The sequence below is a fragment of the Cyclopterus lumpus genome, chromosome 14 (assembly GCF_009769545.1).
Source record: "Cyclopterus lumpus isolate fCycLum1 chromosome 14, fCycLum1.pri, whole genome shotgun sequence".
NCBI lineage: Eukaryota > Metazoa > Chordata > Actinopteri > Perciformes > Cyclopteridae > Cyclopterus > Cyclopterus lumpus.
In genome coordinates this window covers 12,267,586-12,293,422 of record NC_046979.1, presented here as the reverse complement: position 1 = coordinate 12,293,422, position 25,837 = coordinate 12,267,586, and the positions used below count along the sequence as shown (strand labels likewise).

General features: G+C 43.9%; 3 protein-coding genes across 8 annotated transcripts in view; 2 read left to right on the top strand and 1 right to left on the bottom strand.

Annotated features, from left to right (window-relative positions):
• Positions 1 to 11,083, top strand: part of dclk1a (doublecortin-like kinase 1a) — a 42,650-nt gene extending 31,567 nt beyond the window's left edge. For 3 of the 6 annotated variants that reach the window (XM_034549903.1, XM_034549902.1, XM_034549904.1), the window contains 11 exons: positions 2,145 to 2,226; positions 3,077 to 3,249; positions 3,799 to 3,918; positions 5,801 to 5,947; positions 6,880 to 7,013; positions 7,117 to 7,194; positions 7,293 to 7,389; positions 7,496 to 7,576; positions 7,673 to 7,786; positions 8,023 to 8,096; positions 8,795 to 11,083. In XM_034549903.1, coding sequence (XP_034405794.1) covers positions 2,145 to 2,226; positions 3,077 to 3,249; positions 3,799 to 3,918; positions 5,801 to 5,947; positions 6,880 to 7,013; positions 7,117 to 7,194; positions 7,293 to 7,389; positions 7,496 to 7,576; positions 7,673 to 7,786; positions 8,023 to 8,096; positions 8,795 to 8,852 — 1,158 coding nt within the window. In that variant the 3' untranslated portion in view covers positions 8,853 to 11,083. The remainder of the gene's footprint in view (positions 1 to 2,144; positions 2,227 to 3,076; positions 3,250 to 3,798; positions 3,919 to 5,800; positions 5,948 to 6,879; positions 7,014 to 7,116; positions 7,195 to 7,292; positions 7,390 to 7,495; positions 7,577 to 7,672; positions 7,787 to 8,022; positions 8,097 to 8,794) is intronic. The other 3 variants (XM_034549900.1, XM_034549901.1, XM_034549905.1) reach the window with 1 other exon arrangement.
• Positions 11,084 to 15,781: 4,698 nt separating this feature from the next.
• rfxap (regulatory factor X-associated protein) lies at positions 15,782 to 18,301 on the top strand. Its single transcript, XM_034549908.1, has 3 exons — positions 15,782 to 16,461; positions 16,723 to 16,833; positions 17,387 to 18,301. Exons 1-3 carry the CDS (start codon positions 16,033 to 16,035, stop codon positions 17,489 to 17,491), a joined length of 645 nt encoding a protein of 214 aa, XP_034405799.1. The 5' UTR covers positions 15,782 to 16,032; the 3' UTR covers positions 17,492 to 18,301.
• A 23-nt stretch (positions 18,302 to 18,324) lies between these two features.
• On the bottom strand, positions 18,325 to 24,313 carry smad9 (SMAD family member 9). The gene is made up of 8 exons (XM_034549907.1): positions 24,191 to 24,313; positions 21,944 to 22,442; positions 21,293 to 21,508; positions 20,777 to 21,034; positions 20,509 to 20,619; positions 20,023 to 20,244; positions 19,122 to 19,378; positions 18,325 to 18,911 (listed from the first exon to the last, which is right to left on the bottom strand). Exons 2-8 carry the CDS (start codon positions 22,137 to 22,139, stop codon positions 18,768 to 18,770), a joined length of 1,404 nt encoding a protein of 467 aa, XP_034405798.1. The 5' UTR covers positions 22,140 to 22,442; positions 24,191 to 24,313; the 3' UTR covers positions 18,325 to 18,767.
• Positions 24,314 to 25,837: the final 1,524 nt, after the last annotated feature.

Genomic DNA, 25,837 nt, shown 5'->3' with positions numbered 1-25,837 from the left:
GGTTTGTCAGTGTGTCTGTGTTTTTTGAATTGTTTTTTTGTGTGGTGTGAGTCATAGCCAGAGCAAAAGTGAAGAGATGTCGAGCTAGGAATAGTGTATGTTGTGTTGTGCAAGAGGGAGAAAGCTGGACAGTCTAACAATAACAAGACAGTTCCTGCCATACATAATGATCAATAACAACCCGACCAGACTCCATACATCTTTCTCACTGTCTCTTTGTGTCTCTCTGCCTCACAGTCTCTTCTCCCTCTGTCTGTCACTCCATCTGTCTCGTAGTTTTTCACACAGGAAAGAGAGGAACAATGTTCATAGAAGGGCAAACCCTACGTCCCAGACAGGAAATGGCCATATATAGGCTTCTGTCTTCTCTCTGGAAGTCTCATAAGCTGCCTCTCCTCTCTCTTCTCTGTGAGCAGTTTCCATAGCAACAGTATTTTGTTTCCCTTGGTGGCAGGAAAAGAGAGAGCTAGGAGTTCACAATGAGAAAGTAAGTAGAGGACAGGGCTGGATGTGGTATAAGGACACAAGAGAGGTAAATATACAAGTCGGGATGAGAGTATAAAGGAGCAGATGAAGGATGTTTTGTAGATAAACCACAGGAGGGTCATCAGCATTATGAGTGTTAAGAGGGTTTCCTTGTTCCAGGATGAGTGCCCAAGCAAAAACAACATTACATAAACCAAATCTAGCCTGACTCACAGCTCCATTCACCTGGCTGTCTTTCAGGTCACAGCAATAGAGATGAGTAAACGAGCTGGCAGTTACTTGAGTTAAGAGATAGGGCAGCTCAGCTTTATGAAAGGTTTTCAGTTCTAAGTCATTCTGATGGGTGGCCTTCTCCTCTTCCTGCCATGACAGCCAACTCTCCAGGCTGTATCGCAGTCTGACTGGATGCCACAAGAGGTTATTTCTTGTTCTCAGCAAGCATTTAATTGAATAAATCTTGATTTGCACTGCAGAAGCATGTGATTAGATTTAATTTGACACCGATTTAAAAGTTTTGTTATGTGCATAATAGCAATTGTTGCAGATATGGCATCCTTTTTACACATCACTTTCTTCCTCGTTACCATCTTTTCAGGATTATTTTCATAACAATAGGCAGCATACATTAAATCTGCAACACTCTTTAGATCTCATCTCTCTCGACTGACTCAGGACTGATTGATCTGGGAATTATACGGTGTAAATTCACATTGAAAGAGCATCAGAATAACTACACCTGGACTGAAATGAGAGATGAAAGTAAAATTATCATCCAACAACATTAGTCAAACTGCTAATGCACTGCTCTCTGATGCAGATATTTTAGAGGAATTATAATGGTGTCCACTTCCATCACTGGCCAGGCTGCATGTGCCAGCTGCACCTGCAGGATTTATACGAGCACTGGGAACCTCCCAGAGCACACAGATCTTTCACATCTGTGTCCTCAGGACTGACTGTGAAGTCATCATATCCATCCTCCAAATGAAGCAATATCACATTGTCTAAATGTAGTACAATAATTCAAAGCCAAGTTTCCGTGTAGAAGAGAAGAGAACGATGGACAGTAGAGGAGTGGAGGAAAGACAGAAATAGGAAAGGGGTAGATTCTCATTTACAGTCCCGACTAGCTCCTCGCTCCCCACCCTCGTTGCTTCCATGACAACCAGACAGAAGGTTATGAGGTGGAGGGCGTAATTAGTTTTTGTCTTTAGATAGATGTAGACGCTGCATCTCTTTCCCCTTAATGACCTTCTACTCTCCAACCATATGAAAGGCAGTATTCATCCGCCTCTGTGACTGTGAATGGAGAGGAGCCTATCTGTCCACCGTGGACACACACAGGTTGAATAAGTAACTGGTTTATTTTCAGCTCAGTAGTTTAAGTAAATCTTTTTGTGAGCACAGTGTACACACAACACAGGCAGACATGCAAACACAAAGAGAGACTTAAGGATGTTCTCAGGATGAGACGAGTCGCACAATGTCCTTTTGTCTATTTTTGGACGTAAGTATTTGTGATGGCTGCATGTAGTAGAAGGGACTGCTTCATGGTGTTTTTGTGTGGAGTGTGGAGTGGATTACAAACTACTTTGTGTAATACTAAAGGTTTAAATAATTGATATCCTGCTCTCTGTTTCCCCCATCCCTCTCTGTAGGGGTCCGAGGGTTCTTCCACCTCTCTGTCTTCCACTAACGTTTCCAGCTCAGTGGAGGACAGGGATGGACCTGTTACTGAAGGTGAGGAGAATGATCGTTACAAGAGTACCCCATCTGTCCGTCAGTGGGAAAAGGCGACGTACTCGCAAATATCATGCATGTCTGAATCATTTTCATGACCTTTAATGCATCTCTCTCTCCCATCTCTGTGTTGTACATCCTGTTCCCATCACCTCTATTTCTCACACTTTCCCCCTCCTCTGGTGTTGTTCTTCACCTCTCTGACTACATAAAATTCTGTGTCACTACAAACCATGACGTGCGGGTAGGTTATAACAAGAACAATATTTTTTATGTTGAGTCACATCTAACATTTTCATTTTTGATTTTATTTACCTATAGAGGAACATCTTAAATGTTATAAAGCAATTAATTAATTCATATATGACTGAACATTCATAGCATATATTCATAATTTGATTTAGCGGTCAGTTTCGTGTTTTGTATTTTCTTTTTCTTCTATTTGCTTGATTGCTATTTAAAGACCTCTCTGCAGAGCGTACTGTAACAACATGTCGACCATCGGATAATGAGCCTTCAATGGCTTTGAAAATAATTTAGAAAAATAAAAATCATGGTCAAATTTATTTATAACTGATTCTGTGTTATTTGTATTTATTTGTTTTATATCAGTCCATTTACTTCTCTTTACAGTTTGATCCATGTATTAATGTATAATAATCTGCAAATAAATGTATTAATCCAACCTAACAAGGAATTCATTGTTATTATCAGGATACGCTAAAGCTTTAACACAGCTCTTAGGTTCTCTCTAATTACCTGTGTGCATACAATTAATCTTTATCAGCCTGAAAAACAGAGTACACTGGAGTCCCTCAGCCACTCTAAACCTCGTTCTTCCTCCCTGCAGCTGAAGTTCTAGTCGATGAGGTTCCAGCGGTGCCGTCCTACATATCAGACCGCTACAAGGTGGGACGCATGTTAGGCGACGGAAACTTTGCAGTCGTCCGAGAATGTGTGGAGCACTCCACAGGACGGGAGTACGCTCTGAAGATCATCAACAAGGGCAAATGCAGAGGCAAGGTATGACTCCAGAGGCTAAAAGGTACCGTGCAAGGCCCGGGTAGGAATACTGCTGCTTGGCTTGAATGTTACTCGTGCTGAAAAAAAGAGATTACTTGTATTCAAAACTGATCAAATAGATATACAAAAGTAGCTCTTTTGAAGACAACTCTAATTTATTTTTTAAGTTCAATAAAGCTAAGAAGAACTAGGAAAACAGTTTGCAGTTCATCAGTACACATTAACAGGAGATAGAATATATCTTCGCCTATGCCTTTAAAGCAGATTAATTTCGTCAGTGTCACTTAAAAAGCAATTACAACTATCTGAAAATCCTGTTTTCACTGACCTCCAGCAGTTAAACTTCTCGTGTTGCTTCAGCAATGAAGATGTAATCTTCTCGCGTGTGTCACTCAATGACATCACAGTTAGGGTGTGGTTGAAAGTGCAACAGTGCACACTTCTCACCACACGCGTCACACCCACAGAGGACCAGGTGTTAAGATCCACTTTACTGTTTGAACAATCTTTTTTCACTTGGCTAAAATCAATTTCAATTTTTATTTCTAGGAGCACATGATCCAGAACGAGGTAGCCATCCTCCGCAGGGTCAAACATCCAAACATCGTCCTGCTCATAGAAGAGGTGGACACCTACAGCGAACTCTATCTGGTCATGGAGCTGGTCAAGGTGTGTGGCTGTGTTTGCATTCTGCACTTATATGTTTATGGTTATGTTTGTGTTTGTGCGTCATCTGCTCTGGTTGTGGACAGGCTGGAATATTTGACCATACTAACACAATGGATAGATGTATTTTTAATACATGTTGGTGATCATTATCTCCAACTTGATAGCAACACAGAGGACCAGGGCGGCAGAAACAGCAGACCAATCTGCAGCATTCAACTGGTGAAGCAAATGATGAATTCCAAACAGTCACACACTGGGATTGAGAGAATCGGTCTGTGGCCCGAAGCCCTCGTGTGTTCACATTCTTTATCTCATTCTCTGAGTCAAGAAACGTTTGTGCATAATTCAGGAGCCATGAGTGTAATCCATCTGTTCATGTTGTGGTGTAGAGTACTAAAGAATATAGATGAGAGGCAATCTGTGGAAGAAGTGTGTACGTGTGAGCGTGTCCAAAGTAGGAGGATCGAGAGGAGGCTGGTGATGAATGAGGTGGAGAGAGACTCTGCCAGAGTGGCAGGGACAGAAAGAGAGAGACAGATGGAGGCATTGAAAAGGAAGGCAAAGGGTGAGAGCAGCAAGAGAGGGAGAGAGATGCCTCAAAATATAGCCAAAAGTATAGTATACACATTGTTTTGTGTTCTTGTTGCCCCATGCTGGTGATAGGTCCCCTAGTTTCAATTAAGAAAAAAAGTTATATTTCAGAAAATCTTTTGGAAAAGCCTCTGTGGTTGAAATTAATGTTCCGTTACCTTGTGAGAAATCAAAAGTACTTTAAGCATGGTTGTCTTATAACACTTTATTACCAGAACATGTTTACAAGGAATCAACCATGAGCCCTACAGACAAAGTCTTGAAACATTCAGCTGAACAGGAATCTCTGAGCCTTCTCGTAAGGTTGTCAGAAATTACTGCTAACTTCTCAGTCCAAGATCTCTGTCCTTTATACATTTACGAAAGCTTAGTAGACAAATAACTGTGTTTAATCTACTCAACAACACAACGATGACAAGCCGGTTTCTTTCTATCTCAACTGCCCCGACCCTCTATAATCCATATGTTTGGCCTGTCCACTAAGATGAACCCAGGACATGTCGGTCATCATTGATGTCCCGAAGTTACATATGTTACTGTCAGAAGGACAAGTTAGGATTTTTCCCCAACAGCCTCCAAAGAAGAATTGAGGATGTTATAGCAGCATATTAATGTCTAAGCCTTTGGAAATTAGATGTTCAACAATCAATTACAAGTATAATGTCTGAGTGTCAACAAACTTTTGACCAACCAGTGGAAGAAGTGCAAATGCACTGGTGAGAGGCTGACAGCGCTCATGTATAAATAATTGTCCCCATGCAGGCTGGATATCGACAATGTGTCTGAATCGGTGCTGACAGCGAGAGAGTTAGAGAGATTCAGCCCTATTTTAAGCTTCTGTTCCACTTAGTCCTCTCAGGGAGAGAGAGAGACACGCACACACACACACACACACACACACACACACACACACACACACACACACACACACACACAGAGGGGGGGTTCACACAAAGTAAACAAATATGAGTTGAGAACTGGCTAAAAAGCCTATACGAGAAAAAGAGGAACATTTTAAATTAAAGGAAAAGATTAAAAGGAAAGGGGAATATCAAAGACAGGGGAGGAGGAGAAGTTTTAACCAAGGTGAGGAATTACACAGTTTACCCCCTCTAGCTGCTAAGCAAACAAAAACCCTCGTTCAACTTTCTAGCCAAAAACTCCTCCAGCAGAAAAAGATGAGCAACTGTGAACACTTGGAAATGAACCTGTCAGGTTCTGTGTGCGAAAACGCCAAACTAAACTTCCTAATACTGACAACCCGCCTACCAATCATACTTATTTTCTGCAGGGGGGAGATCTGTTCGATGCCATCACCTCTGCCAACAGGTACACTGAGAGAGACGCCAGTGGCATGCTCTACAATCTGGCCAACGCAATCAAATACCTCCACAGCCTCAACATTGTGCACAGAGACATCAAACCAGAAAACCTGCTGGTGAGTTCACGTGGAGCATGTGTTTTTACTGTGTACATGGTCATATATCTTGCCGCAGTATAGCCACTTAATGAACAGTGAAGTGATATCACTCACTCTGGACTCTCACAGGGGAGAGAGATGACTCATTCCTGCTGCCCTCACACCTCCCGCTCCATCCTTCTACAGCTTTCTTTATATGTGCATTCTCTCCCTCCTCCCTTCTGTCGACCTCCTGGTTGTCATCTCATCCTCTTCCCTCAAATGCTGTTCTTCGTCCCCTCCTTTGCACCGTCTACCACCCAGAGTCACTTCTTACATGTGATGATCGGGTCAGACTTGTGGGAGGAGTTTTTGAGCCATAAACCCAAAATGAGTTGAAAGTCGCTGAAACATCCGAGCAACTGTAAATATTATAATACTTAATTATATATTTAATAATTCTGTACACATGACTTCCATTGCTTCTGTCCATCCGGGGAGAGGGATCCTCCTCTGTTGCTCTCCTGAAGGTTTCTTCCCTTTTTTCCCTGTCAAAGTTTATTTTGGGGAGTTTTTCTTGATCCGATGTGAGGTCCTGGGACAGGGATGTCGTATGTGTACAGATTGTAAAGCCCTCTGAGGCAAATTTGTAATTTGTGATATTGGGCTATACAAAATAAACTGAATTGAAATTGAATTAATACGTATTATACCAGCTTTAAAGTTTGTTTGCAGTCATACTTTATTAAGAGGTGCTACTATAATGTTGTGCAGGCCATTAATGCATACACAGGTACAGTACACTGAACCACCACTTCACCAGTGTAAATGCTGAAAGTCACAGGAAATGTGCACTCTCAAAAAGCCACGATGTGTAGGATTTGCAAATGTGTGACTTTGGTGCCCCCTAGTGACCCTGTGACAGACAACAATGCACCTCCCCCACCCCACCCCATTTGTTATGTGTTTAGGTTTATGAGCATGCGGACGGCAGCAAAAGCCTTAAACTGGGAGACTTTGGTTTGGCGACTGTGGTGGACGGCCCCCTCCACACTGTCTGCGGGACCCCGACATATGTAGCACCTGAAATCATCTCAGAAACAGGGTAAGAGCATCAGTGGCAGAGGAATGACACACAATGTATGAGTCATGTTTTACAGATTATCTTTTATGTACCTCACTCGTGATATAACTTGGTCTTTCTCCAGTTATGGCCTTAAGGTGGACATCTGGGCAGCTGGAGTCATCACCTACATCCTGCTGTGTGGTTTCCCACCCTTTCGAGGGTAAGAGCTCCCCTGATGGCTTCTTTATTCCTGTGAACACTGTTGATCAGATAAGTATTTTATTTATGAAGGCACGCGTGGACATGTTTTGTTTGCAGGAGCAGTGACGATCAGGAAGTGCTTTTTGATCAGATACTAATGGGACAGCTAGAATTTCCCCTACCGTACTGGGACAACGTGTCAGAAACAGCCAAGGTGAGTGTCTATGCTCGTGAGGACATCGTCCGTTTGTGTGTGTTGTGAACAAATCCACTCCATCGAGAAACCGACTTAACTCGCCAATGTTTGTTTGCTGCTGAAGGAGCTGATTCGATCCATGCTGGAGGTGGAGGTGGATCAGCGATACACTGCCCTCCAGGTGCTAGAGCACCCTTGGGTCACTGTAAGTACAGCGGTGTTAATTGAGCTCACATCCATTGAGTCGCAGTATCTTCCCATAAGCGCTGATTTCGTTTCCTCTCCTCTTTTCTTGACACAGGATGAGGGTCTCTGTGAGAATGAGCATCAGTTGTCAGTAGCAGGGAAGATAAAGAAGCACTTCAACACCAGTCCGAAGGGCAACGACACCACTGCAGGAGTGTCGGTCATTTCTGTAAGTCACCGCTACACGAATCTACAGTACCCATAAATCAACTGGGCCGACAGAGCTAAAGTTGTTGTTGAATAGGTTTATATAGAGATCTATAGTTTTACTCGGGATAAAACTTATTTTTAAGTTAGTTTGTTCTGCCTCCAAAGACAGATACAACTTTCTGAGTGAAGTTTGTTTCTTGTGTTTCAAGTAAACTGGTGTTTAGATTGATTGTGCTGGTTTCTCTTTGTATTCAGTTGGACGACAGCTTTTCTATGCAGAGATCTGGGTCGTTGGATTTCTACCAGCACCCGGCCATGTACTGGATAAGGTACGCCAGGTTTCCATGGAGATGGTCACAAACTATCGAGATATCAAAACAAAGCAAAATAGTGTCTCTGAAATTGCTGCGTGAAGCTGACTGGCTGCTGCTGTGCTGCGTCGACAGCTTTGTCCCCACTCTGTGGTCGTCGTGCTTTGGCTTTTTGCTTCTTCTCATTCACCCCGATCGTTGTAAACACATATTTCATGCAGCGCATGCATCCTTGTGTCTTTTGCTAAAGCATTGTCCTCTACGTTGTGTATGCCAGTGTCTTCTGGATTTCTGAGTGGGTAAATAAGGAAGTGGAAGTCCCCTTAAAATGACCCATGTGATGTGTCTCCTAAATGTCTGTTTAGGTATAAAGTGATGTTTGATGTTTTCACTGAGCAACAGTAACTTTCTGTTTACACACTCTTTGTGAATGCTGCTTTTCAAAGAAATCACCCTGTTCACTCGCTTGTTCACTGTCATTGTTAGTGATTGTTTTGAGTGATGTCATGCTCCCTACCTGGCTGCTTCTAGTAATACTTGAGCTTGCTATTAAGCTCCTAACTACCCAACTGGGGTAAAGTAATAACTAATAATTAAATAATAACTTAAAAGACATGCGCAAGTCTCTCCTGCCCCTCCATACTGGATTACTGTGCAACCAGATCCCGGCATCGGAGAATATAATCATAATATTCTCCTGTTCCTCCCTCATTCAGGCCACCCCTCTTGATAAGGAGGGGCAGGTTCTCAGACGAGGACGCCACCCGAATGTGAAGCCACTGCCTTTGCAGATGATGCTAACAGTGACAACAGTAACAACATCAACAACACAAACACTACAGGCGGAGCCTCCCAGTTGCCTCCCTGGCCTGCCCATGGCCCTTTCCTCTTTGACCCCTGACACTTGCTCTGACCCTTCCCTGAACCTCAACCTCCCATCTGACTCTGATGACATCTCCATCAGCTCAGCCAGTATCGTCTATTCCCCTAACTCGCCCTTCTAGAGAGGAGGCGGAGGGGACGAGGAGGAGGGGGAAGAAGAAGAAGAAGCAAGGAGGGAAAATCCTCATCCAGCTCCTCCCTCTATATGTAGGAGGAGGAGGAGGAGGAGGAGGAGGAGGAGGAGATGTCAGCCTCCCCACAGTTCTTTTCTAAGGCTGGGGGTGAACAGGGGATATATCTTTCCAAACTTGGAGGAGTGATCGATCAAAGGATGAAGAGAAGAAAAAGTGGATTGAGAGGTTGAGAGAAAGAGGCATCAAGAAACAGAAGAATGAGGCAAAATACTTTTTTATTTATTTGTTTTCAACGTTCTCTCATCTGAGCACATGTTGCAGAGCTCAAGGAGCGAGAAAGGGGCGACAGTACCGTTTACCCTTCTGTGATGATTTAAGCTCGACATGGAAACTTCCTTATGATGGAGCAGCTTTACAAGGCAATATGAGAATATGGACCAATGTTCATGTTTTATTGAACCTTATTCATTCATTTAGTCACAGCATTTTTTTAATATGTATTTCCCTTTTTCATAAAGAATACGTCTTTGTTGGATTGTCCTAAGAGCTTGGAGGAACGAAAATATGGAAAAAGTGTGTAGAAGTAGGTTAACAGAGGCTAATGTGGGGAATTGAGAGCGACAATGCGTAGAGAAGAGGTGTTTTTCTTACAAAAGTGTTAAATACAGTGTGCGGGATAATGATCAAAGGCAGGATTTGTGCTATAATTCTGTGCACCACACAGTATTGGCGTTGCCTTCCTGTAATGTTGGATTGCAGTTTTACAGTTTACATTTGACAGAGACTGCTATTAAGACATAATGGTGCATTTGATCCTTGTAATTATGTTAACTGCTTCATCCATGACATGATACATGATATACACAAAATTCAGCAGCATTTGGGTGCTTGTGTAGCAAACTCAACATTTTGTCTTCATAGGCACAGTTTCACAATCATTCTGAATTGATATCATATTAATCTTGATATTTTGTAATGCTCATGTATACATATAAAGCCTGGTTTACATATGTTTCATATGTAAACACTGAAGACATATTTCATCCACATATTCCAGCAGTTAAGAAAGATGTAATTGTTGCAGCCGTGTACCATTTGTATGTGTTTGGAGAACTGTTTTCGGTGGTAAATGAACACAATTAGCAGTTTATGAATGCTGCCTATTTGCACAAAGTCCTGCAGTCTATGTGCAGTCAAACAGAGAGAAGACAGTTTGGATGCCAGAGAACCAGCAGCACTCCTGAAAGCACTCCTAATTTCTGCTCTGTACAACCTCATTCATGACTTCATTTATTCAGATGAAAGCATGACAGACATACAGTAGCCTATTCTTACATAAAAATGGTTTTGTGATGAAGTATTGTTTATATGTTATGTAAATAACATAATTTCATTTATTTTGATAGTTCACAATACAGTATATTTATTTACTAGTAATGAGTCTATGAAAAATGGGGGGGAAAAAAACATTCATATATGTCTATCTACAAAATAACCGAGAAGAGATCATCAGGTCAAAATGAAACAATACATCCATGAGTTGAAAAAGACCATTTCAACCTGATCCCACTTGGATGGATGTAGACACATCTAGAGTCCAACACCTTTGCTTCTGTCAGCCACTGGGAATGATGTCACTTCCTTTGCAACAGCAAACGAAAAAGGGATTTCCAGTAATTGATGTGAGATAACGGACAAGCCAGAGGAGTAAGAATAGCGATTTCCTTTAGATTTTTAGGGATGATCTGCAATGGTCACACTTGTCTGTATTTATTCTTATCATAAAACATATACAGTAATGTGCCACCATATTGACCAGATCAGTAGGAATTTGTCGAGCTGTTGAAATCCACTCACTCACTCCGGCACATGTGGTTTACCAAAGTGCTCTCACAGCTGCACTACAGTATTACAACCTGTTGCAATACCAATACCTGTACCTCTGTTAAACAATGGTGTATTAATAATAGTAATAATTAAAATTGGTTTAAAAAAACAAGTTGTCTGTGTCTTTACTTTGGTTTAATGTGTTTCGTTGGTGTACAATTTAAAAGTGTTAAATCACATTATCCCCCAAATCTCTGACTTTGCATACATCCATCCATCCATCCATTATCAGCCCTTATCCGGGGTCGGGTCGCGGTGGCAGCAGGTTCAGCAGGCCGACCCAGGCTTCCCTCTCACCCGCAACACTTTCCAGCTCATTCTGGGGGATCCCGAGGCGTTCCAAGGCCAGCCGGGAGATATAATCCCTCCAGCGTGTCCTCGGTCTTCCCCGGGGCCTCCTACCAGTTGGACGTGCCCGGAAAACCTCTAATGGGAGGCGTCCAGGAGGCATCCTGACTAGATGCCCGAACCACCTCAGCTGACTCATTTCGACACAAAGGAGCAGCGACTCGACTCCAAGCTCCCCCCTGATGTCCGAGCTCCTTACCCTATCTCTAAGGCTGAGCCCGGCCACCCTACGGAGGAAGCTCATTTCGGCCGCTTGTATCCGAGATCTCGTTCTTTCGGTCACAACCCAGAGTTCGTGACCATAGGTGAGGGTTGGAATGTAGACTGACCAGTAAATGGAGAGCTTTGCCTTCCGGCTCAGCTCCCTCTTCACCAAGACGGACCGGTACAGCGCCTGTTTTACTGCTGCAGCCGCACCGATCCGCCTGTCGATCTCCCGCTCCACCTTACCCCCACTCGTGAACAAGACCCCGAGATACTTGAACTCCTTCGCTTGGGGTAGGCAGTTTGTCCCCACCTGGAGGGAGCAATCCGCCGGTTTCCGGCAGAGCACCATGGCCTCAGATTTGGAGGTGCTAACTCTCATCCCTGCCGCTTCGCACTCGGCTGCAAAACGCCCCAGTGAATGCTGGAGGTCACGGTCCGAGAAAGCAAACAGGACCACATCATCCGGGAACAGCAGAGAGGCGATCCCGAGACTCCCGAACCGGATCCTCTCCACCCCCTGGCTGCACCTAGATATCCTGTCCTTGAAGGTCACGAACAGGACCGGATAAAGGGCAGCCCTGGTGGAGGCCAACACCCACCGGGAACGTGTCTGACATACTACCAAAGATACGAACACAGCTCCTACTGGAGGTGTACAGAGACCGGATGGCCAGTGCCAACGGGTCCGGGACCCCATACTCCCGCAGCACCCCCCACAAAAACCCCAGAGGGACCCGGTCGAAAGCCTTCTCCAGGTCTACAAAGCACATGTAAACTGGTTGGGCAAACTCCCAGGACCCCTCCAGTAATCTTGCGAGGGTAAAGAGCTGGTCCACTGTTCCACGACCGGGACGGAATCCGCACTGTTCGTCTTGAATCCGAGGTTCGATAAGCGGTCGGAGCCTCCTTTCCAGCACCTTGGCATAAGCTTTTCCCGTGAGGCTGAGCAGTGTGATACCACGATAGTTCGAGCACACTCTCCGGTCCCCCTTCTTGAAGATGGGAACCACCACCCCGGTCTGCCAGTCCATGGGCACTGTTCCCGACCCCCATGCGACACTGAAAAGGCGTGTCAACCAAGACAGCCCAACAATGTCCAGTGCTTTCAGCATCTCAGGGCGGATCTCATCCACCCCTGGTGCCTTGCCACCAAGGAGCTTTTTGACTACCTTAGCGACCTCTGCCAGGGATATGGGTGAATCCACCCCAAAGTCTTCCGGCGCTGCCCCCTCTCCGGGGGACATGTTGGCCGGGTTTAGGAGTTCCTCAAAGTGCTCTTTCCACCCCCCGACGATGTCCCCAGTCCGGGTCAGCAGTTCCCCATGTTTGGGCTTGCCAGGTCTTTCTAGCCGACTCCCCCGCCATCTGATCCAACTCACCACCAGGTGGTGATCAGTTGACAGCTCTGCTCCTCTCTTCACCCGAGTGTCCAAGACATACGGCCGCAGATCAGATGATACGATTACAAAGTCGATCATTGATCTCCGGCCTAAGGTGTTCTGGTACCAGGTACACTTATGCTAGCCGACAGTCTCTTGCTGGCCGGCGGACACCAACGAGCCAGCCGACTCCCTGCTGGATGCTCTCCACCGCTGCTGCCTGGACAATCCTGGAAAACTGGCGTTGGCTGGCTAGCCGACAGTCTCTTGCTGGCTGGCCGACGGTCTCTTGCTGGCCGGCGGCTGCGGGCGAGCCGGCCAAATCCATGCTGTTGCTCTGAAGCTGGTCGCTTCTCAGCGGTCCTGGTGCTCCGGTGGTCCGGTCCGTGGTTGGCGATTGCATCCTCCCCGGCTGGCATGGTTCTGCAGTGTTCCACCTCGCAGCTCCTCGGGCTCAACGGCTTCTCTGCTCCTCCGTTCGTCTCGGCCATCGGGGCGCTCGGACTCCTTCGTCGGCCCTGTTGCATCCACAGAGCCTCCCGCGGAGGGTTTGTTTGCTCCTGGCCTGATCGCTCCACGCTTTCCATCCCCTCCCTCTGGTCGGCCGAGCGCATCGCTGCAGCTCGTCATCACAACAACAGTCCCCAAGAGTGAGATGGTGGCAACGAAATTATGAACTGTTACAGCTCCCCCAGCACCCTCTGTAAATGACTCTGAAATCTTTCCATTAATATGTTGACTAGTTCCTGCAAGAATTTGTTTTGTAAGTGCCTTTGCATGTTTTTTTGGTCCTTTTATTTTGAAGTTCTTCCGGTGAGACAGGAAATAGATGACTTGACATTGCAAAAAGTGTTTTTACCTTGCTTCTATGTAGAGCACTTTGTAAACCCTGTTTTTAAAGGTGCTATATAAATAAATGTATTATTATTATTATTATCTGCAGGGGTGGCACTTGACTAGAGGGGTGCTTGATATGCATAGTTACGACAGTTGAGGCCAGAGACTATGGATCAAACATTGTCTGTACTTGACGGGGCAGGTGCTCAGCATCGAGTGGGAATGATAGAGGCAACTTTAGACCTCTTTATTTATTCATGGGAACTCATTTTGGCTTCTCCACAGTTACATAAAAACTATTATCAGACATACAAGGAAAGACTTTAAAGCAGAACAGATGATATTCAAGCCAAATGTAGCTTTGAAAATATACAAACAATATAAGTGTAACAGTCTATCGATCTGGATCAATATATCTTTCTAAAATCAACGGTCGAATATCATCAATGCAAAAAGAAAACACTGATGCATATTATCTTTAAGATGGCATATATGTTGTACTAATGTCAGTCCAAATACACCTCCGTCCTACAGAGCCCAGTAATGTTATTGTCAAATCTTATTTTACTGTAGGTGCTTTTTGTGAGTTGATACAAACTAATTTTAAATGGGTATATTATATTGTCTCATATTGATCGCTAGCCCCTGAATTGAATCGGTGCAGACTAGCAAATATCTGGTTGTTGTCCTAATACTCAATATAATATCGTAGCGTGGTAAAACTTGTCATTTAAACCTCTAATTAACAACAAACAAAAAATGTTGTCCCTTGAAGTATACTTTTCGCTTCCTGATGAGAGCTTACAAGTTTAATAAATAAATTAAAAGAATATGAGGAACTTTTTATTGTGTGGTTCACAGTTTTCTGTCTGTTGCAGAGCAAATAAGACAACTCCCTCTATGCTTTCCCTCGGATCTTGCCAGCAGGATCCTCAGACCTTGACACATTATTTCTATTCTTACCTGCAGGAACATGACACTGTACCGACTGGAGACATTGTAGGCCAGAGTACTTTCTGAGACACTTTGGTAACTGTAAAGCAAGAAACAATCCACCTGTCTAAACTTCCAGTTTTCTCACATATTGCACTTCTGCAATCTTTTTTAATCATACTCATTTACTTTATTGTCTTCCTTTTAGAGTTGGTTGCTGGCAGTGTAATGATCCTGTAGAACAAAGTTTCATAATGTGTAGCCTGCAGGCCAAAGGCAGACCTCAAAAACATTTTGTGTGGCCCCTAAACATGAAAAGGACATATTATTTTGTAATGATCCGCTGGTCCATTTCAATACTTTCACTTTCACTTGAAAGATTAGATGAAAATGACTGGTTGCATGGCGGCACCCCCTGCAAGTTACTCAGGAATCACTTAATGTCATCAATAATGGGGCTGAAGTTAGTTATGTTGGTGTCCAACTCAGTTGTATGAACATTTTTATTTATTTTTTCAAAAATGTGATAGTAGTATGTCATAACAAAGTCATAGTATAGTAGGCTATGTCATAAAAATGTAATAAAAAAGTAATCGTTCAGTATGTCATAGGACTACTAATTTTATACAAACTATGGTATAATCATAAACATATTATGTAAAGTCATAGTAAAACACATTGTCATAAGAAATCACACTGGACGTTGGCCTAACCGGAGAAGAGGACGCAAGGAAGGAGCAGTAATATATGGGGTCTACTCTTCTTTTATTTTTAGATCCAAACCGATAATTTGTGAGGTCCTCTCCAAAAAGACATGTCACCACTAATGGGAAAGATATTCATGACAAAAGTCACAGTAGCCTATGTCAATAAAAACGTATATTGTCCTAGAATAGTATGCAGGAGGCAGCAACCCTGTTGTGCACTGATTTATTTAAGTACATAAAGTGAATCTATTTAATGCTGCACAAAAAATGTCCTGGTAGAATGTAAAAAATCAGTTATTAACACCCGAACGAAAAGGGCATCAATGCGCATGCGTGGCATGCATTGCCTGTGGCCACTAGGGGTCGCTCTGTCCAATTGGAGCCAGAAACAGCAAAGAAGAACATTTGTGTTGTCGAAATGCAACGAGAGCGGTGACATTTGAAGCCTCTGGAAGTTGAACGGTAGGCGACCAGAAGTCCTACGGTTTTATTCCCAAACTATGTATTTGTGACACACCGCCTTTTCAAATCGGATAATATTGGACACCGGGTGGGCAGCTGTGTTTGGTAGCTCCGCTTTCTACCGCCAGCTGACAGCGAGCTAGCTGCTGCTGCAACTCTGCATCTGTTCGTCGCGATCATGAGTGAAGATGACAATTCGGTATCGGCCAACAAAGACAAGGACTCGACTCTGTTGCTCACTAAAGACGGCCAGAGGTACTACGTGAGTAAGAGCGGAGTGGTCGACAGCAGGAATGTGATAACGCCGCACGAGCCGGACAACAACGTCTCCTCCTACGACATGGACGACCCCGACGAGGAGAGCGACGTGCTGGACACGTCGGATCCCAGAGACAGCGCCGCCAGCCCGGAGGAGCTCAACGACGAGGACACCTCGGAGGGCGACAGCGCACCCAAACAGTGCACCTACGAGGGCTGCACGGAGACCACGACGCAGGTGGCGAAGCAGAGGAAGCCCTGGATGTGCAAGAAGCACCGCAACAAGATGTACAAGGACAAGTACAAGAAGAAGAAGAGCGACCAGGCCATGTCCACTGGAAAGCTCGACGTAAGATTCATTTAAACTCACCTTGGTGGAGACTGTCCATACGAACCGTACGGTAGACTTTTGTTATAAACGATATCTACATGTAGAGATGTTACGACGAGAGGTGTAAACTCGGCGTAGGCAGTGCAGTACACATTGCTAAGGTTACATCATTGGCACGCTCCTTGGCTATTTCTTTCCCCAGACTTTACCGAACACCAATACAAACAAAACTATCCCAGTTAATCGTGTGTTTTTGTCTATTTTGAATTTATCAATCAGGAAAACTCCGAGGAGCGTCCGGTGTCTGTGAACAAACAGCGTCTGGGTGCCATGGGCGACCGGCCAGCCAGACCCTCCCTGATAGAGCAGGTCCTCAACCAGAAAAGACTGGTAAGTCAGAACTGGACAGAGTGACTGATTGTGCCAACAACAATTTGACGAGTCTTTGTAAGCTTGTGTAGCTTGGCATATGCTGCGTGTTATTTTTTTAATATATATATATATATATATATATATATATATATATATATATATATATATGTATATATATAGGGGATATGTGGTCTCAATCTAAGCCTGGAGAATGCCCCCTACTTTCAAGACAGCATCTGCATTCTTTATCTTTTTTCCTCATTTATTCAGGTTTTCCCTTTTTTTAATATGTCATCCATCTGTATGCCTGTCCTCTTTCTTAGCGTTATATCTGTTGCATTGGTTCCTTAACTAAATGTTCAGCAAGGCTTCATTGTCCAAATGCATGCATCTGCTTAGTATCGAAGGGAACAGGTTTGAAAGCTACTGTGTTTGTTGTGCAAGACTGGGAGACATCCCTTTTTTAATGTATGGAGACATTTTGGCACAAGGCGCTCTCTTCCCTACAAAGGCAGATTAAGACAAGTAGGCTTTGTATCTAATGAAATATGTTTTGTTTTGTTTCCCTCAGTCACTGCTGAGAAGTCCTGAGGTGATCAGCTTCCTGCAGCAGCAGCAGCAGCTCCTCGCCACACAGAGCCGCAGCCAATCACAGCAGCAGTTCCAGGGCTGTTGACGTCGGCCCGTCAGTGTTTTACTTTGTATTTTGGACAGAGAGCACTGAAGAAACACTGGCGCGTCATGCGTAACTGGATAGTAACCGTGCACTGTAAACATCACTTTCCCCAGCAAGACAGCCGTGCAGAAGAAAAAAATAACATGGTGATCAAGAAACGTTTTGAAGGCGTTTTGAGACTGGTGGACAGAACTAGGTGAACTGATCCAAATCCCCCAAAAGGCATACATTTCTGAGCATGTCTGGTGCTATTTCTTTTCACTTTTACTTGTGAATCGACTTTTTATTCCCCATTCTTTGCGTTAGTCCCCTGTCTCGATGTGAAAATACTCATGCAGGCATTGGATTGCGATTGTGTAATCAAAGTTATTCAGATGTCGAAGCCTCAGTTTAACTGAAACATCCTGTGAGCTCAATTTGATCCTCCTGTCTGTTCTATCGCTGAAAAAAAGCCCATTACAGTTTCTTTGTGTTTTTGAGTGTGTGTGATACTTTCCAGTCTGTTTTTTCTCTTAATTAATTATTCATTTAGTTTTCCACCTAATGTTGTCTCTTGAACATGAACGTGTGTGTTACATGTGACAATCAATTGTGTAATGCATGTATGGAGCCCTGTTGTAGCTCAGACTTTCAGGACTTGTTTTTAACCACACAAACTGTATACAAAAAGGAACGCGCATTAAGTTAGTTGGGATTAATATTGATCATGCTCGCTATGTTGTACTCTCCCTAACTGTATGTGGTTCCTGTGTTTTTAAGTTGAAGTGTATATTCTGCTGTGAGTACGAGAGTAAAAAATTATTAACTTAATATTGACAACGTTCTTTCTTCTTAGTCTTAAAACAACTTTAATGGAACAAGTAAAAAACAAACACAGTCAAACATGATTCAAAACATGGAAATAGAATACATATAACCGTATTACCATTTACAACACGTAATAACACTAGTATTGGAGTACCTTCAAATGTGTCCTGTTATATTTTTTCTTTGAGTGCAGTTAATGTCCCAATGACAAGAGAAAAAAAAAGAGAGACAATAAATACCTTATCACAGTCTGGCTGAGATTAAGGAACACTTGATCATTTAACGACATGAGCTGTAAATCAAATTCAATCACTCATGTGCTTCAGTTATGTGGCATGATGTGACAAAGCTTGTGGGTAACCGGTATTTTTGTTTGAGATGTCAAGAGAAGGCCCAGAGGACAGAACACCTGGACATAGAACATACAGACTCTACGACTACCTGTGAGGAGCACCAACATGTGTCCATGTTATGACACTGAAGAAATAGGGTTGTGGGGGGACCCCATCTGTGTGAGCACCTTGTCCAGCCACTGCAGGGGCCCGTGCAGATGTACCTCGATCCAGCAGGGGGTGCTGGTCACATCTTGACGGTGGTATTCGGCACCCCAGCCCTGATGAGAACACACAACAGTATTTCAGCTGCTGGTGATGGCAGATCAGTTAACTATTCAAATGAATGGGTGGCATGTGAACTCCTTGTGTACAGTAGGAATTGACACAGCACATCCAGTACATAATGACAGCATATTAAGTTACGTACATTTCTCTGGCTACGTGTCGCCTCATCCCAAATGTTTCATTTACCAAAGAAAGCTCCGTACCTTAACAAAGCTCATGCGAATGGTACACATCTTGGTGAGCTCATAAACGACCTCAAAGCCGTGGTTAACCGACTGGGAGAGGAGTTGGGCAAACAGCTGGTTGTTGAAGATCTTGAGGCTGCAGCCGCTGGGGATCTTACACACAGTGGTGGTGTGGAAGCCATGCTGGAAATTACAGTTGCGGCTCTGGACGAAGATACTACTGTCGCTCAGACACTCTGCATACACCTCGCCGCCCACATAGTACAGGTGTAAACCTTAAGAGGAATGGAGGAGACAATCAAATAGTAGTGAAATAACTTGAATGTTTGAAACTTTGCACAAAAAAACCTGTTCCTTTTCCTGTGGCACAACCATTTATAATGTCAAAGCATGTCCAAGCAGCTTTTATTGACAAACAATGTAATCAAATATTTTACAAATTACATCAATGTGTTGTTTACAGCCTGAAAATGCATAATACATTATACAGAGCAAATCCACAATATAATCTGCTTGTAAATAAGGAATGTCTGAATAGTGTGTGTGAGTTATGGACCAACTGCCCTGGACCCTTTTTGTAACCCCTATCATTCAAAACCACAAAGTGCAAAGTTTACTGTAACCTAGAGAGGCTTGTTGTCTCTCGCTCCAACAAAGGCAGGCTTTCTAAACTTTTTCATCACGAGAACAAGAAATGTCCTACAGGATTCAGCACAAGGAGACAAGCTGAGAACAAGCCTGAAGTTTGCTTACAAAAGACACAGACTCAGTGGACGTCTACCAAACAACAACTTCCCCCTAACTGCTTGCTTTCACCGCCTGTGCTGTATGATGGGCTCAGGCCACATAGCGTCCGTTAAGAAACTATTCAAAAGGTTGTGTTCTGATATGAAATACCTGCATGAGCCGTCCAGCCTACCTTTGCCTATGTGCCTGCGTGTGTGTTCGATGGTGGAGTTGCGGTTGACGTTTGATAGCAGGCCGAGGCAGAAGCGGTTCTTGTTGTTGGATGGGTCTGTGAAGCCGTCCACCAGGACGCTGCGGGATGACGCGTGGAAAGTCTCCCCCACACGGTTGTTGAGCTCGTAGTAAGCTACTGAACACCAGTACTCTGGTTCCTCGTAACATACCGGCCGTAAATCTAAACAGGAACACCATGAATGGTTGATTTAGAGGTGGGCATTGAGGATAACATATGCCATGGTACATCTCATTTGAGATACTTGAGCACATTGATGCTAAAGAATTGCAATATTCCCTGGAGATATTAATGCCTCAGTATAACTAGTGAAACAACATCTTTATTGTATAAATCTTCTTATATTATAGCAACTTAATATGCATAAATACTACTTAAATTGTATGTATTTCTATTTTCTGCATATCTCATGTGAACTGAAGTTACCTCTGTGCGGAGAGGAAAATGTGAGTTTGAGGGTTTCTGTGGAGTTGTTGGACTTCCCATCCTCTTGAGGGCTTGTCTCCATCATGCTGTATGGAGGAGGGGGAGTCTCCGCTGGAAAAGGGAAGGGATGAGTTGAAAAAGTAGTTATTATGGAGAAACATGAGGTCATGAATAAAGTCAGAAACCTGCTGGCATGACAGGTGTTTCCCTGCTATCTCACATAGACTGTAACGCGTCAGAGTATCAGCTCGCTGCTTTTGGTTCCTACCTGTGATCAGATACGGACTACCAGGCTCTGCAGAGCCGTTGGGGGAGTTGGGGTAACTCTGTGAGATTGGAGACTGGATGAGGGAGGAAGAAGGGGAGGAGGAGAAGGAGGAGCAGGGCAGCGTGGGGAAGGAGTCTGGGTAGGTGGCGTTCTGGGGCATCAGAGGCTCGTTGTGCAGGGAGGCGTTCCTGAACTTCGCCAGTAGACTGTGTTGAGGGTTGAACTCGCTGTGACGTGGGACCAGAACTGGTGGCAGCACTGAGAGGAGATGAGAGAAAGGAAAGAAAAAGGTAGTGAGGGAGTGAACAGAGACAAAGGCACCCGGAGCAAGACCAGATGCTGTTATGAAAGATCATATTACTGCAAATCCTTTTGGCCTGGGAACACTGAATCAGATCAAATGTCCTGTCTCGGTTTGGGAACCCACAAAAGATTTACTGGGATGATAATAAAATCCAACAATGACCTTATTATTTTACAGCACATTCAGAAGATGTTCTCTAATAATGTGTTTACCTGGAGTCTCCACGCGCCTGTAGTGGTAAGGGTTGACGCAGATGTCCTTCTGCTTGGAGCCGAAAGCAAACTCGCAGCACTCCAAGGCTTTCAGCTCGTGGTGGGACTGCAGGTCAGGCCAGCGCCACACCCTGCAGTAGATGACATGGGGCAGCCCCTTCCTGTGGGACACCTGCAGCCTCCCGTCCAGCGACCGAGGAATCGTCACACACTTGCCTGAAGGAATCAAATCAAACAAACATGGAAATATGCAGATTGTGTTGTTTGTCTGAACTTCTGTTGTTTATATACTCGTTTGTTATCACGATGACAGTTCACAATAGTGTGTGAAACAGGTATGAAACATGCTCTTAAATGACGGTTGCCAACCTTTTTATCTTATGAGCCCTGAAGCAAATTGTTTTATTTGAATAAGTCTTAGAGGCCCAGATAGGTACAAGTATCAAGTAGTTCACAAGACACCAGCAAAACAATGGACAAGTCCGAAAAAGTACATTATTTTATGCAGCAGAAGCATGTTTAGCCCTCTTTCCTAATAATCATATTAATGCCCCTTATGTTTATCTTATGACCCCCTGGATGGGTTCTGACCTCCAGACTGGGATCTGTTGGACTAGACCACGACTAGACGTTTACAACTGTGATACTCACTGGGCTGCCCAGGACAACTGAGGGCTCTCTCCAACTCCTCCATTGCCCCTTTCTTCTTCTTCAGTTTCTTCACTAGAGAGTCCACAGCCTTTTCCGCCCACTTCTCCTCCTCATCCCCTTGTTTCCAGCCGAGCAGGCGCTTTACCGCTGGGCTTGTGAAGGAGAACAGGGATGTAATGGATGTAGAGGAGTTCATTATGAGATGGATAAAAAGGTGGTGAGATGAGGTGGTGGATGCTGTTAAAGGGATAAAAGTCCCCTCGAGGACAGGAGTGATGAGTCAAGTATAATAAGAAGCCAGGACAGAGGTAAGGGTAAAAGGTATCGTGGTGAGTCTGTGTGAACAGAGCAGCAACAGTGGAGGAGTTCCCAAGTGCAGCACAAACTCTAAATCCCCTCTCTATATCGGCACAGAAGGGATCCAGCAGCTCTAGATTTGAAGCCTCCTGCAGGGAAGGTTATTCCTCACAGTCGGAAATCCAGGTCAAGTTTCAATCATCTGGCAAGAGAAGAGAGAGAGAGAGTATTAACTGCTAATTTAGCTGAAACAAATGCACAGTTGGAGAAATAGTTCAGTGGTTAGGTAGAAAAGAGCCCATGGGATTTAATTGTAAGGGGAATTTAGCACGGTGAAATCAAAGCCTGAACACCGCAGGAGCAAAACCTACTCCTATTTAACAATCTGGGCATTAGGCTGGATCAGAATAGGACAATGACACAGAGACAATGCCCGTATCAAACTGAACTCCCACAACATTTAGGTTTGTTATTTTGCTAAATGGAGAAAATGCATGCCATACCGCTTCAAACCGAGCAGGGCAAGATGGCCCAGCTCATTTCTAGATTCACCAACAATGAGGAATGTCCTTTCTGGCCTCTGTTTCTATGATCATGCCACTGACGCCCAGGAGCCATACTGTCTGGCCAGAACACATCACAGGACAGGGGGAGAGGGGGGAAGGCGGGGGGAAGAGAGCTCTCCCGGTTTTTGTGTCTATTTTCTTCTATACCACATACTTTTTAGTTGGGCAGAAGCAGACAAAGCATTTGGTCTATTCCAAGATATGTACAGGTTACCTTTTGAGTCCTATAAATCAACTCTTTAGTGTGCATCACTCCAGCAGCCCCACCTTACTGAGAAATCACTCAAACTTTCCCAAATATTCCTACAGTAAAATATGTCTGTAAGTTTATGATGGTGATCAAGTTTAGAACTTCTTGTGGTACAGAGAAGGCTATCATGTTTGACTCAAAGTGTTTGTAGGACTTTGGAAGATCATTTTTGCACGTCAGATTACAATCCCCTTTCTTCTTCTTTATGCACGCCTGTTTGTTTATGCGCATCTGCATATTACAAAAAGCACTCTAAGCATGCAGCGCGTTTGTAATCGGTAAATGAAACGCTCTTTCTAAAACCGGTTTTGGCTTGGACGCCCGATTATTCTAAAACACACAACGAAAAGCCTGGTTAGTTTCCAAATCTGAGACTTTGTCTTAATAAGATGGATCTAAAAAATACTCACAGGTAAGAAATGTGAGTCAGCATTGTTACCTATTTGCTTATATGACCAAAGCTGGTCTCCCGCAGGAATACAAACCAGACAGCTGGGGTTTATAATGACAGCAAACGCGCACGAGCTCAATGCGGCATCAGTCTGCCGCTGGTGCTTTATGGAGCCTGGCGTCACTCAGTCTGCAGTCTCAGATAGGCTAATTACCTAATGCTTTATCACCAGGACACCCCTTCTCGAAAAAGTAAACACGCCAGCTTCCCTTTACTACGAATACAACGAGTCATTGGACTGCAACTACATCCAGGATCTTCACTTTATACCTCAAAGCGCACACCTTGACGCCTGATAATAAAGTTGGCAATCCAAAATCATCCAAGTTTGATAACATGTCATAAATTCTAGCAGTCATGCAAGTACCAAAGAGAACCGAAACAAAGCTTGCATAATCTTACATGTGTGCTCATATAGTAGCCTAGAGCTGTCTATTGATTACTGATGTATTCTCCGGTATAACATGAATCAGTATTTGTCGAAACCAAGTCATGTCAATATATGAAGATAATATATGAAGTAGTATTTAATCCACATAAAGTTGCCCGGCAGCACCCGTGAGCATATTACTATAGTTCACAACAGGCATCTTACATATTCAATTTAGCAACAAATCCACCAGAACAGACATAACATATAAACTTGCAATTTCTGTAAATACACAAGGTGTTTATTTACTCACCTCTGTTGTGATGACAAGTGCACCACAGACAACCTCGGCGTGTGGAGACCCTGCCTATAGGAAGCCGAGCCAGCACACTGGACCAGCGAAGGTGTGTGTCTGTTTGTTTGCGTGCGCGTGTATGAGCGTGTGTGTTGACTTTGAAGTGTCAAGTCACCCACAATACAAATATCATCCAGTTGAACATTTCAAAATAAAAGCTTTATTGACTATGTGTTCGCCTTTGTGTTTCAAGGTGTCAGACGAAAACAAAAATATAGTCAGCCAAGAGATGCTCGTGTCTTAAATTTATGTTATACTCAATATTGATAAATTATTTATTTTTTAGAATGAGTCACTAAAACACACATTTGATAAGCATACATTTACCATTTTAAAGAGCGCCAATCCTGTGGGTACAGTTAATTTATAATAAGCACTTATATATGTTTTCATTTAGCAATCAATTAAAATATAACTCTCGGCCCAACCACGCTGGTGCAGTTCATCGCTCATCGCTCATCGTTACAATATTAATCTTATTCTGAAGGTGCAGCCACGCTACTTTCCGGTATGTCCTGGCAGTCCGCGGCCGCCTTGACGCAGGTTTGCAGAGCTCGGAGCCTCCGCTCCTCCAGCAGCGCCAGTCGAGCGCCACACAGCCTCGGCGGCGTCAGCCTGGCTGGAACCGCAGCGCCTGCATGTAAGATCCCTCCGCCTTCCCCCTCCTGGAACTTTCACAGAATTTCAGGGATTTCAGATTCAGGCAAAGCAGCTGCACATGCACGTGCGCGTGTGTTCGTGGCCTCACCTGAGCCACCCCTCTTCCAGTCACTGGCTCTAATAGAGGCCAGGAAATACAACAAATTCAATCACACATTCAATTCCCCCTTCAGACGAATTCGTATGAATGATGTAGACCTTCCTAAAGAACAATTGCTACAATAGTATATACTGCTCAATAGGCCTACTGTCTTATCATTCATAAAGTTAAATATATATATTTGTTTGTATCATTTTTTGATTCATGTTTGGTTATTTAATCATGTACAGGCTATCGTACACTAAATATGATCAAGGGGCAGATCTCAGTGCAATGATGATGAAGTGACAATTAAGCATCCATTCCATGAGTTATCTTTTGCCTTATCAGGTTGCATCTGTTGGCCAATGGTGTGCAGCCAAAAGATAGGTGCTGGGAGCCGGTTGTAACTGGGACTTAAGAAAATCTACCATTAAATAACTACTTTGGCTATTGCTTTCATGTGCACATGCACACACTGCACTTGTAGCTTAAACTGTCTAATGAGAGACGGTCATCCGTCCTCCAATTCAACCGTGATGTGAAACCAAGCTTCGTGTCTGTTTTCCCTCTCCATATAAATTAATTTGTTGTATCTATTGTTAGGAGCTGTGATGGAAATTAACCTTTCCAATCTCTCTTAGAGAAAACAAGTGTGATGTTGAAACACTTAAATGTCTTTAAGTATTTATTAAACCGAAACTTGGAATAATTCAATTGAATGACCATAGCTCCATCCCACAAATGGTTAGGAGGTCTGACCCAGAAAAGATAGTGCGACGTAGTCTTGTTATTGATCAAGTGTTTGCCCCCCCCCTTCTCCTCCTCCTCCCTCCTCCATCCTCCCCCTCCTGCTCCTTCCTCCT